Source organism: Aspergillus pseudotamarii, assembly GCF_009193445.1.
Source record: "Aspergillus pseudotamarii strain CBS 117625 unplaced genomic scaffold BDV38scaffold_18, whole genome shotgun sequence".
NCBI classification, from domain to species: domain Eukaryota; kingdom Fungi; phylum Ascomycota; class Eurotiomycetes; order Eurotiales; family Aspergillaceae; genus Aspergillus; species Aspergillus pseudotamarii.
In genome coordinates, this window is record NW_022475032.1 from 438,931 (window position 1) to 451,656 (window position 12,726).

The 12,726-nt window shown below is 46.8% G+C and overlaps 4 protein-coding genes across 4 annotated transcripts; all 4 read right to left on the bottom strand.

Moving 5' to 3' along the window:
* Positions 1-614: 614 nt before the first annotated feature.
* Positions 615-2,785, bottom strand: BDV38DRAFT_281603 (glutamate--cysteine ligase; the record flags this gene model as incomplete). The annotated part of the gene is made up of 6 exons (XM_032059594.1): positions 615-2,088; positions 2,141-2,272; positions 2,343-2,452; positions 2,507-2,572; positions 2,634-2,709; positions 2,775-2,785. The coding sequence occupies 6 exons, from the start codon at positions 2,783-2,785 to the stop codon at positions 615-617; spliced, it is 1,869 nt and encodes a 622-aa protein (XP_031915112.1).
* A 1,107-nt stretch (positions 2,786-3,892) lies between these two features.
* BDV38DRAFT_281604 (uncharacterized protein) lies at positions 3,893-5,016 on the bottom strand (the record flags this gene model as incomplete). Its single annotated transcript, XM_032059595.1, has 3 exons — positions 3,893-3,931; positions 3,991-4,528; positions 4,607-5,016. The coding sequence occupies 3 exons, from the start codon at positions 5,014-5,016 to the stop codon at positions 3,893-3,895; spliced, it is 987 nt and encodes a 328-aa protein (XP_031915113.1).
* A 1,546-nt stretch (positions 5,017-6,562) lies between these two features.
* BDV38DRAFT_291764 (glycosyl transferase family 90-domain-containing protein) lies at positions 6,563-7,992 on the bottom strand (the record flags this gene model as incomplete). The annotated part of the gene is made up of 2 exons (XM_032061823.1): positions 6,563-6,972; positions 7,035-7,992. 2 exons carry the CDS (start codon positions 7,990-7,992, stop codon positions 6,563-6,565), a joined length of 1,368 nt encoding a protein of 455 aa, XP_031915114.1.
* A 1,505-nt stretch (positions 7,993-9,497) lies between these two features.
* Positions 9,498-10,952, bottom strand: plyC (polysaccharide lyase family 1 protein; the record flags this gene model as incomplete). Its single annotated transcript, XM_032061824.1, has 4 exons — positions 9,498-9,787; positions 9,842-10,099; positions 10,159-10,511; positions 10,594-10,952. The coding sequence occupies 4 exons, from the start codon at positions 10,950-10,952 to the stop codon at positions 9,498-9,500; spliced, it is 1,260 nt and encodes a 419-aa protein (XP_031915115.1).
* Between the last annotated feature and the right edge of the window lie 1,774 nt (positions 10,953-12,726).

The following is a 12,726-nucleotide window of genomic DNA, read 5'->3' on the forward strand; positions in this document are numbered from 1 at the left end:
GCAAGTGGGTCTATACGCATAATTAGTGATAAAGAACCAGTAACTTCACACTTAGCTCTGGTGGTGCTTGGTACGCTCGTGCTAGCATATATATATAGTTGTGGTTCTGCAGTTTGTGACACTTTGTTAGTCGCTCGAGTTGGTCCCTCACTATCTTGTTGCTTAGATCCTTTACCTTTGGAACGCTCTGTGAAGTCCTGAGGACTTCTATATCAACATACCTTTCTAATGACCCTCAAAATACCAGCGGTAGATCCTCCGTAGCCAAATTGATCAAAATTTCCACCTTTCTCGTTCCCTCAGTTTCTATGTACATACCTGCGCTCACCTGTGCCTAAGATGGGATGTAGAAATCTGAGCGAGCGAGAAATAGGAGAAATCACTTTTGTCTGAATCAATCGAAGAAAAAAAAAGCGAGGGAATCCGTTATCGCCAAATGACTTGCTAAAAGAATACTGAACGCGTACAAGACCTAGGAAGGCCGTGGTCTAAGCACAAAACACTTGTGGGAAAGAGAGAAAAAGTTCCAAGAAAATGGATATTCGATGCAAATTTTTAAAATGACTTTTTTCTTCAAGCTTGAATGCTCTTTGCTAAGTACATATATACTAGACTCAATCAGCTTCATTCATATTCACAACTTCTCTTAACATATCATAGCAGATCCTTTCGCTCACAACGCTATCCTGTTGATAATCTTCATGCTCAGCAACAAAGTCTCTCATCCACCTTGCGGGAGTTGGCAGACTTCCACTCGCTCGACAACTGATGAGGTTGAGATATTGCATCAGCTTGGCCTCTTCATTGGGAAGCAAATCCCGTTCTAGTAGGTATGATCGCACGATGGGTACTAGCCCTGGGAATCGAGCCGGTGATGTCGAGTGCTCACCGTTGATAATCTCATCAATGGTCATTAGAGCATAAACATTCTCCTTCTGTGACTGCGCGCAGCCATATTGAGGATTGCACTGAACAGAATTTAGCCCGTCTGGAGCCCAGTCTCGTCGCCGAAACCAAATGCGTTCCTTGGTCACAGCATCAAGCTTTTGTGCTCGTTGCATGGACTCCGTCACTAACTCGATTGGGATATATAAGTTCAGCCGATACGCCATGATAGCCCTGGACAGCAAGAACATGAACACCGCGAATGCTGCGTTTTCCGAATCTTTGAGTTGAACTTCCATGGGGCGGAACTCAATACGCCATCCAGACCCTGTGCTAGCTTCTGGCATTTTCAAGTGAACATGCTTCCACACTCCATGTTGAAACTTCTCAAACATGTGAGTAGTCTCCGGGCTGCTCAATTCGATTGCTTCTTGATTCAGGCACAGTGGATCGTGCCATAGGAGATTGGAAAAGTATGAAGCTATAGATTCGTCCATGCCTCCATCGAGAAGCTGCAACTTTGCTGATTCGTCCATTTGAACTTGTCCACAGGCATTTGCTATGCTTCCAGGTCGTTCATGGGAGAGGTAGACCCGGTTGGAAGACCAGCGGGTTAATGGACTTGAGCAACATTGCTTAGACGTCTCTAGAAATTGGAGCTCCTCCTCCTGAGTACGAATATCAAAGCTGGCTGTTAGGTAGTCCCACCGCGAGTCTGTATTAACCAGATAACCCTTATAAATAGGGGTAGCTGCAGTTAAAGCCAGCATGGTGGGACCGAGTATGACTAGTTGGTCGTGTAGCCATCTAGCATCAGCTTCGTTTGCAGCTTGAACTGTGGTCTGGAGTGCGCAGCATGCTCCACCGAATGCTTGACCTTCGAGATAGACAATGTCTCTGCCAAACAATGCACCTTCGGCTAAACAATCTTCATCTAGGAAAGGTCTCGGCGTGTTACGATCCCTATATATTGGGATATGCAGGCCGACAGGACGTTGTCGCCGACTAAGAACTTGTTGGTTTATATAGAAATAGCGAAGCCCCGGAGCTACCACTTGAGGTGGCACCATTCTGTGGTGAACGTCACTCTGCGAGGTGTCATAGTGGGGGGTCGTGAATTGGCCTTTGGCACCCAAGCGCGGAAAGGAAGCAATAGTCAGCGGGTATTGCGAAGGACCCAAAAGATCTTTGATTAATGCACGTCTGTAATGGTCAGACCGCTGGGATAGCCAACACTCCAAGTCCGCCTACGTACCTCCGTTTCATGTTTATCTCGACATTGAGCAGATCCCGTGTTTCGTCGGTGTATGGCTTAGAAGGGGTGGACTCAATGGAAAAGTTCTGCCATTCCGGTTGCAGGTCCATGGTCTCATCTTCAAGAGATTCCCTAGACTCCCTGTCAGTTGAATGATTTGTGTTCGCTATAGAACTCTAACCAAAGACAAATGCTCACTTACCCAAACTTGCTAGAAACCTGATTATTCCACCGACGTAAGACGTTCTCTTGATCTAATACGGCAGTTGCACGAGATTGCGAAGGGTCAAATTGTACCATTACATACTCCAGCTACATGAGATGGTCAGAAAAAAGGGCTGCATAGTTCTCCCGGTTGAAATGTACCTCATCACCCCATAGGGCCCTTGGGGTATTAATGTCCTTTCCCCGTCGCCATAAGTTCAGGATTTGCTTAGAGAAATATATATTAACACTTAGGACCCTGGTGAGTAAAAGGAGGGTGTAGTAGTACCTCGGCAGCCCATTTTCGCGCCTGAGGGCCAATCCTTTGAAGTTCCTCCGGCGACAAGGGCGCTCTTCCAACCCATCTATACCTTGTTAATTGGGGAGCTCCCCTTTCTGGAATTATGTTTCGAGGTAATTTTCAACGTACGCACGACCCATTATGGCCTATATGCAATGAGAGGTATAAGAAATAGGTCGATAAAGGTGAATTGACCGATCATGGTCAGGTATACATATTGTTGGGTACGCATAATGGCGGCGACCAACAAGATTATAATTGCAGCAGCAGGAGGAGCTGAAACGAGGAGTTACTGACTGTGTAATATTTTCTTTACAATACATTGCGTCAAGAGTATACAAATATGGAATTTATTAGGCCGCAAACAGCAAGTATATGTAGGTTGCACTCCTTCCGAACCATGGATGAGTCCCGTTTGGTTCGAAATGACACCCTGGCTTAATGTACCATCCCATCATAATTTACCTTGTACCCAAATTTTTAGCTGTCAACTGTGGTTAATGAATGCCAAGCCTCTCCTCTGACCGGTTCATACAACCGCTGTCATTAGTTTTGTAGTAGAGATTGACCCACTGGAGACTGGGACTTAACGTGCGACAGTATACAATGGTGATGTCACCATGAACGTATGCAGCCTTGAAGGTTATATATGGAACATGAAGAATGGTGTGCTTGTAAATCTGAAGGTTCTTAATTAGTTATATGAGAAGTGGGCCGACCATTGTTGTGAACCTTGATAAAAGACGAACACGTAGACCAAACGTAGGATTGCGCTGGTATACGAGCTCTGCTCCGCCTATAGGGCATAGCGCGCTTGGTCATACTGAAGTGTGCCAAAATAATGCGCCGGATCAGCCACAGAATACGTCGCAAGGGCGCTGAAAAACCATGGCCATGATGTACTCGTCATCCCAGACTACAAAGTCCTTGATAGCTAGGCTTACGGCTGGCGAAGGGGAAACATGGCTTGCTGTTTTGTACTACCAAAGTAGTGTACGGCATGGATCGAGAAGGCCAAGTGCAGGATCTATATTAAACAGAGGCTTAGTGCTGTGCTCAAGCTGATAAGTTGGAATCATGTCAACTAACAAAAAGTACACAAAGAGGGCACAATCCTAAGTCAATTGAACAACAGGTAAAGTCTCATCTATAAATGATATTGAATGCCGACCGTCAATAACTGGGGAAGTACCTAACAGGTCAGGTATAACGAAAATCTATCTCTCCCTTTTGTTTCTCTGCCCCATCTAGTTCGCAGGTCCCGATTCAAGAGTGAAATAAGTGAGCTAATATCAGGTAAGCCCCGTTCCCCAAGTCACGAAAAGCTTGATGCTTGTACACTTACATGTGAGAACAGTTTTGGCTCAGTAGTAAACCAGATCCTTGCAGAGTACATCCTGCGGTTCTGCTGATAATCCTGTGAGACATCCATTACGAGCTCACTCTCCTTAACGAAGACTCGAAAGACATCCGGTCCCCTTTCTAGGATTGAGTATAACTTCACTGAACAGGGCTCCTGCAGAGAACTTGCCAGACTGACAGTATCCGTTGCAATATCCCACTGCACCCATTTATGGCTTGGACGTGGCCACGTTGGAGGTGCTCGAAAGCGAAACACATAGAGCGCACTGCAACCGGTTCCGCTTGGCGCATACAAGGGAAGAATATCAAACATAGTCGGTGGGACCTGTTCACCTATTGCTGCAATAGCGTGTTCGCCATCTGCTGGGAAGTGGAGATAAACACCTTCTCGGGGAAGCCTCCATGTTGAAAATATTCTTATGAATTTGTTTGTGTAAATGGTGTTAGCCCAGCCAAGTATTTCCTCCAGAACCTCGACAGTAAGGCGCACGCACCATCCGCCTATGTCACATGAGTCGATACTATGTGGGATTTTACGCAATCAGTCTTCAAAGGTAGGATAGAAGGGAAGAAACGCAGAATAGGGGGCAGGGCCTCACTGAATGCCGACGGAAGGGGCATGTCCATTATGCGATAAGAATACAGGCGATCCACTCATCCCTGACATTGCTGTGGCGCTGTATGTCATGCAGCCATCCTGACAACTAAGGCACCCTCCGGTACTTCTAGAAAGCGTTCCCAGTTTTGGATAACCGCAAACGCCTAGGCCGTCACCTCGCAAATGAGCCTGACCCAATTCTAGGGCAAATCCATAACCACCGCGAAGATACCATCCGGGCTCCATATTAACTAGAAGTGCTCCACTGCCTGAATACACGCCGGCATCGCTCGCACATTTTGGCTCGCTCGCAGAGGGAAATACCTCTACATCGTCAATGTGTATCGAGATATCCAGACCATATTTGTCTTGAATCTCTAAATCATGTGATGGCCAGCCCTTCTCATCCATGAGATTACATCTTGCAGTGACAAAAACAGCGCTCTTAACACCAGGGACATTGATACTGAATGCAGTTCCGTAGCAAAGATAACACCGCCTCCTTGGTCAAATCGTCGTCCACGCTGTGAGGTCTCTGAGCAGCGATCCGTATTTTCTCAAGTGCTTCATCACTATGATTGTTCCTATACCCAAGCCAAACAACCACACGACTGGCTTTACTGTATATCTCAGCCATGCGCCGAACCTGTTCTCCCATCTCCTTGAGATCCTTCTGATTTATGCGAATCGCATCAATCCAGGTGATTCGCTCGATGTGCTGGTCAGGAAGAGATAACAGAGCTGTGTAAAGATTTGCAGTAACGGGCAATTTACAGTCCTCTAATAAGATTAAGCGACGACTATTCAGGCTACCCTAGACATAGGATGAAGCCTCGTAAATTTGCGTTTTGTCTGCCAACTGCTCTAGAGGATAGTTGAATAGGTGGCCTTGTATGCGGGAGTTACTATCCTTGCTAGCCAGTAAGCATAGTAGGCGGATACATCCCCGGGGCAGAGTAATGGTACTCTTTTTGACGGTAGTTGACGTTGTTTTCACAACTCTCCGCTTGTGCCATAATGCTTATGTTCCTCCAATGGTGAAGCCTGTTCTTTTCCCGATCTACACAACTAACAACATGAAACAACTAGAGAAGGTCACCGCATTTTTGTCCAGAAGGAACAAGCAGCTTAGCAAAAGGTGGCGGGGGCCCTGTAGTACTCGTTAGACTTCATATGTCAGCCTCGTCTATACAGGGATCTTTGAAAAGCACTATGATTGGTGTTATGGCTCGCTACCCCCAGGCAGAATGAGGCGATACGCGCCAGGTATACAGAGTACTGACGTGACGTATCAGAAAAAACGAGACCGCACGAATGTGCCCCGAACCAGACATATTATGGTAGATCAAATGGCATTAGTGTTAGAAAATGATACTACTCCGTATAGTGCCATTATTCAACTTATTTTTGGAACTGGGTCTATCCGCACTTTGCTGGCGGCGAGTAACTGGCTGATAGTAGAGGCAAAGTAGGACGTCGGTTCGCCTAGATGGATCCGAGCGATCGGCGCTGCATGCACAGCTGCTCAAAGTCCAACGCTATGACCGAAGTGCCATATATGATAAAGTTGACTTGGTTTTTCTTTTCTACGGAGAAAACGATCTCATATCCCAGGCGTTGCATCACGAAACTAAGTAGGAAAATATAGCGCTTTCAAGCACTTGTAGCCTACCCTATATCATTCCGATACATCCTATCGTATTATGCACGCGTTAGATCCACGGCTAACAAAGGGCGATTCACTTCGATAGTCATTACCTATGCCAGGTGTTTCTTCTGCTAAGGTAGGCACGCGTTGGAAGACTTGTCCGAGAGACCAAGGACCGTAACTGGCATCCCGGAATCCCAGTTTGCATTGGTATCTTATTGCACATAGTGAGCGGGTTTGCTGAAGCCGCTGCATTCTATATAAATCGGCTTTTGTCTACGCTGTGTATACTTCAAACGTAACCATTGGTCATGGAAAATGCATGATTCTCTGGCTATCGAGTAATAGAAAAGACTCATAACGCATTTTACTGCGTAAATATTCAGATGGCCTAATCGCATCCGTAACATGTGGTGACGTCGCTGTCCACCGATTCAAAAGCTCACGCCAATAACATGACTCTGCAGCTGGCGTCAAATATCGATCCCGGAAGGTAGTGACACTGTTATTGGCAATGCGCTCAGCAGACGTTGGATCGTCTAGCAATGCCTGCATTTTCGCTGGCAGATCAGAAAAGTCGCGCTCTACTTCAACAAAATTTTGATCCGGGCCGGACGAGACAAGGAGATAGTGGTGGTGTTGGATATACTGGAGCTTATGTGCGACGACGATAGAACCGCATGCCTGGCGATATTTGAGGGATGCAGAATAGGATCGTCCTGGTCCAAACTTGTTAGCTGTGTCCCATGAGATTAACATGAGTAGGGAAAGTCATGTTCACCTTCCACATGAGCAATGAAGCGATACCGGCAGTGGTCCTCCATGCTGATAAAGTTTGTCTTGTCCTTCCATACTATTTCCTTGACGTCAGCCCATGGCTGATTCCTTGCTGCCTCCAGCAATGCCCGTCGCATCTTCGCCGCGAAGCTCAGTTTTCCCCTCCACACCAGCTTTGGCTCTTTCTCTTCCCAAGGGACCTCTTTGTGTCGAATACGATCAACCACCTGAGTATACGGACCGATCTTGCCGTCAGCCTTGCCGTGTTCCCATGCCCAAAATCCGAAGTCTGGCATCAGCCACACGGCTTGTTCATCTGGCTTTCGGGCCAAGACCCATAGAGGGTGATGAGGAGTGGTGACATCTTCTACTTTGTCCTCCACGGAGAAAATGAACTCAGTATTAGGTAGAGTGGAAGTATCAGAACCTGAAGCTAATGCCCGATGAATCGAACCCAAGATAGCCAAGATCTTACGTCGATGGTCTTCTCCCCGCGCATGGGTGGATATCACATAGAGCTGACCGTTGACTACTGCTGCACGAGCCATACCCTCCACCAGGTGAATCTCGTTCAAGTCACGCATTGATATGCCATGCTTCGCAGTCCAGAATGTCTCTGCGCGGTGGACATCTTCGAACAGGCCCGCAAAGAAACTTTGGCACTGAGCCGCATTCAGGGTTAGGTTTTGCGCGTCATAGACTGGGTTATAAGCCCGTGCCTTTGGTGTTGGGTCGTCAGATAAATCAGAAGCACAACGGAGGCAACTCCCACATTCGAATGACAGGGCTGCCTGACAAGCACAATGGCCTGCAGGAATGAGGTGGTTGATCACGGACGGTACATTGTCTCGATCGGAGTTGACACCGAACCACAGGGACCAGAAGAACAGCACAAGGATGCCACAGATGATAGAAGGAATTCCGAGACAAAGCAGGTAGCGACTCTGGCTCGGTCTTGTCATGATGTCTATGGGGGAACAGCATGGCGAGCGAGCGTGGTTTAAAAAAGATATCTTTCAACATAATTTCCCAAAAAGTCTTGGTCACACCATTCCTTAGCGTCATTAAGTAGGCGCAGACAGAGCGATGTAACATTATATCATGGCCTATAAAGGGCACGATTGCTTAACGGTGTGATAATCTTATGTTGGCCAGGGCTTTTTCTGTGATTCGCTGGCTTGATACATCTAGAATCCTTAACTTTTCCTTGCTGGGAAATGATCTTGGGCTTGGCCTTGACCCATCAGCCTCGTCCCAGTTCTATTACTGGGATTAACTCAAACTATAGTACTGCTACGGAGTACGTTTCGGGGGCACAGTGAGGGCTAATTTAGTAGGGCCCACATTGATCCCAATGGATGGCTTAGAAGGTGTAAAGAACAACTCAGCCCCACGCCATAAAATAGTACGGATTACTGTTATAGTATCAAGAATCTAGAAGTTAATTATTATTAATAACACCAAGTATTTGATCAGAGACTCAAGAGCTTGAATCAAATACTAAGCGTAATTGTATAGAACGGAGCTAAATTCACGTTGGTGGCGCAATGTCAAGCTTCCATATGAACGCCGGTGGGCCTTAAGGTAGTCCACTTATAGTCGTGGTTCCCAGTTTTCCCAAGGAAGCTCTTACTTTACATTGGGGAAGCGAAGTCTTTATATATCCAGTGGCAAATTTGCAGTATATTTCTTAACGAATCAAGGGTCCTTACTATTCATAGCTACGATCATAACGGCGCACGCTATATCTTATACTCCTATTCATATAAAGCTTGGCATTATGTCGATCATAGAGAAACAGCCTTGGATCTTCAGTTTCGATCGCAGTGACAATGTAGGGCTGACCTAGGTAGATAAGAAGTCTCACGTAGAAAACACATTGGAAAAGGCAAGATTCAAATGACACTTGGGGATAGTCGACGGTTTCGCTCCACTTGGGGTTCATTCGGCCCTGACGGAGTGGATCAATATTACGGCCCCCAAGCACTAACTGTTACGATTCCCAAACTATCGCTTTTAGCTTGAAAGCAGGTTCTCCATTTCATAAAACACAGACCCAAACAAGAATGCACTCCGGAGTAAAGCGAATCACGCTTGTTACTTCATTAAAAGGGGCACAACAGCTCCGGATTCGGAACCTCATTGGCAAGGCTACGGATTTATCTAGTGCTTCTGCGCATGATATTTCCTATATTCAAATTTACTACGTCCGAGTATTGATGAGCTCTAGCGTGAAAGCTCTGGGTGATTCAGAAAAGCCCTTTTAAATCCCAACCTCTCACCCCGGTTCGAGGCATCCCTCCGCACGGAACAGTACCGTCGAGCAACTACCTCCAAAGACAAGAACATGCGTCAATAAGCTCGAATTATCTTTCTCAATTGGCGGAACAGCTCAGTCAAAACTATGTACGATGTATGTATGTACAATGCAACGCATGGTGGACACCTGGTAAACCATGCTAAACAATCAAGCGTAGCTGGAAGGAACCAAGGAGTTCGCCCAGACCTCCAGGTATGTGTAACCGCTGGCATCCAGCTTCATGGAATCTGCAGTGTTGGGGTCCGTTCCAAGCTCTGCCTCGGCATCATCGGGGATTCCATCACCATCGGTATCGGCAGGGGTCGTGCCTTGGTCGAGGTCGCCCGCGCCTCCCATGTCCGCTTCGTCGGAGATCAGTGCGCCGTCTTTGCCGTAGGATTCGACCTGGGCGGCTAATTGGGTGTCGATACTGTCTCTCACTTTGGATGCTCCAGCATCTAGGTGCTATTAGTCTGGTATACCAATGGAATATTTGTGGAAATGTAGCTTACACTTGGTGACATAGGTCAGAGCATCGTCCGGAGACAGGACGGTCGCAACAGCGGGATAGTCGAACTTTTCGGTAACGAGATCCATTCCGCCGTAGTTGGTAGAGTCCACGCCGAGCTCACTACCGTTGAGAGTACCATCCTTATCAGAGTCATAGTAGTTTGTCTCCACATAGGCATGGAAGTTCTCGTTGCCACGAGTAAAAGCCGTGACTGAGGTAGACGGACCGCTGATGAAGTAGTTCCCGATAACGTTGACATCTGTGTACAGCGTTAGCCCAAGATCCATAACCCAGGAGCCAAAGAGATCTGTGACGCACTCGACTCTCCATCAGAACCTCCAGCGATATAACCACCGCCGCCGCCCCAGTTATAGATGACGTTGTTTGTGAACTCGTTAACACCCTTGACCTTAGGGTTGCGGGTTTTATTGTCAATGTACAGATTGCGGAACAGCGACACGCCACCGTCAGTTTGCATTAAGCCACCGCAGGAATGAGTCTGCAGCCCCTGCGCGATGATGCTGTTTTGTATGGTGACGTTGGTGACATCACCATTGATCGAGAATGTCTCGTCACGACCCCAAGAGACAGAGACGTGGTCGAAGATCATGTTCTTTCCATCGGCGATGCCCATGGCGTCCTTTCCTGATGACCCGCCTTTGCCCATGCGACTATCGTGTGGGTTTCCTCTGGTTAGCATGTGTACTGGATGAGACAAAAATGCAATGGCCTGAACGTCTGGTGCTTACTTACATCCTAATATACCGCACGATGGCATCATCGGCATTTGAAAATGACCACCCATTTCCATATACGGTGATTCCATCGCCAGGGGCCGTTTGTCCAAGAATCGTCACTTGTTTCGATACGACAATGCGATCGGTGATTTCAATCACTCCTCCCACGGAGAACACTACAATCCGACCGGGCTGAGATACAGCATCACGCAACGACCCTTCGCCAGAGTCATTCAAGTTCGACACAACATACACTTCACCCTGGCGACCGCCGACAGCGTTCGCCCCAAAGCCCTCTGCACCAGGGAAGGCGACCAAGGCCGATGTAGAGTGCAGGAGCGACAAGAAACTGACTAAGGGGAGGGTGAGCCGCATATTGAGTAGCGGTCCAGGCAAGACAGGTTTGAACGCGAAAGAGGATTATCATTCCATTTCCTCCTGTGATACATGGGGTGCATATTTATACCTACAACTATTCAACACCGTGTCGCATACAGATTAGCCGCCAAGGAGGCCGTTGATTAGTGCATGAATCGGGTGTTTTGGCAGTTCCCATTAAATTAAGAGAGCGTCTGACTCGGTATATCTGAGATTTAAGCGACGTTTAGCTGCCGATTGTGCATCCTCTAGTGCTTGACGGCTGTCACAGGGTCCGACAACCCTACTTGATCCGGTAACAGAACCGTGAGGATCGACAGTGCTCGGACTCTTTGATGTTTCGGATAAGACTCTGTTTATCACTCACACCCAATCAAATTGTACATCCCCTGCATGCTGGGACTGCATATTCCACCTATTAGGAGCTATTTTTATATTGCCTAGAGGCTCGGGATACTCCGGATAACCCCTAAAATCATGAATTATTCTATTTATGAACTGTATAACTCACACTTGTTAGGACTTTATCTCTTACAGGCTAGTGAACGTGCAACGCTATATACACAACCAAGCTCTCTTAAAGTGAAAGTAGACAAAAATAGAGGGAATCGAACGATATATGGAACCTTCTTTAGGAACAAACCAATCAAGGAACTGTCGCAATTCGGGCAGGAGCTACAAGGGAATTTACGGGCTTGATCCTTTCGATTCGCCTTGATCTCAATGTTTCCCTCGTTAAATCAACGCAGGCTATACTACTCATCTTAGGGTTTGCTGAGTTGGACATGAATATCTGGGGATGGGTGAGATTCGTGCCAGAAGCCCTTAAATCCTTTGTCGATTGAATACCCGTATGTGATGTATAAGAATGTAGTCGGGGACAAGATAATGGACTCGACGTCAATAAAATGTTAGGGCAAGTTCCTACAGCACAATGAGCAATTGATCTTGGGATAAAATTGATGGGAGCGCTTAACAGGACATTCGTAGCACAGAAAAACTAGATTTACACCTGTAAATACAGAAGGACATCGTAAAACAATCCCAAATATGCATCCCGGTGCTGCAAGATCGCCCCCCGATTGACCCTGCAGAGGTTTCACCTGCGCAGGTCAACCAAACATAAGGGCGGGGTATATAATAACCGGAGACGATTTGTAAAAACAACACTAGGTTACCAAGAAATCTACCCGTCCAAACCACAAACATATCCTTCTGATTGTGAGATGAAGTCTTAGAATCATAGGCCATTCATGTTGAGCTACAATCATCCTTCATTGAAGAAGTAGCAAATACCAGACTTGCAAAGTACATCATCTTGGGTCTTTGCAACGTTTGCGCGATTGGTAGTTTAGACACTGGCAACTTGCAATGTCACTATGACATCCAACCTATTCAAATTCACACAACACAAATGAATGAGGGGCTTAGAAACCGGGCGTTATATGAAGAGAGGGGCAGGGCCCGTGGCGCTTGGCTGGTGCCAATAAGGGTCCGGAAAAGCACCTGACACTGACGGCTAACTTCCACCCCAACAAAGAAGCCCTAGAAGCATGTCAGAGAGCTCTGGTGGCGATATTTATCGAACACGTCATGTTTCATATCAACTTCAACGTCTGCCCTCGGATATTTACTGTTAGAATCAGTACACCTGTTTGATACTTTTTGACCTTTGGGCCGTTCAATATCCCAGATGTGGAAGATTGAACTTGAAGCCGGAGAACTCTAGAATGTCATTCATTGTAATATAACAGGTCAATGACAATATCCT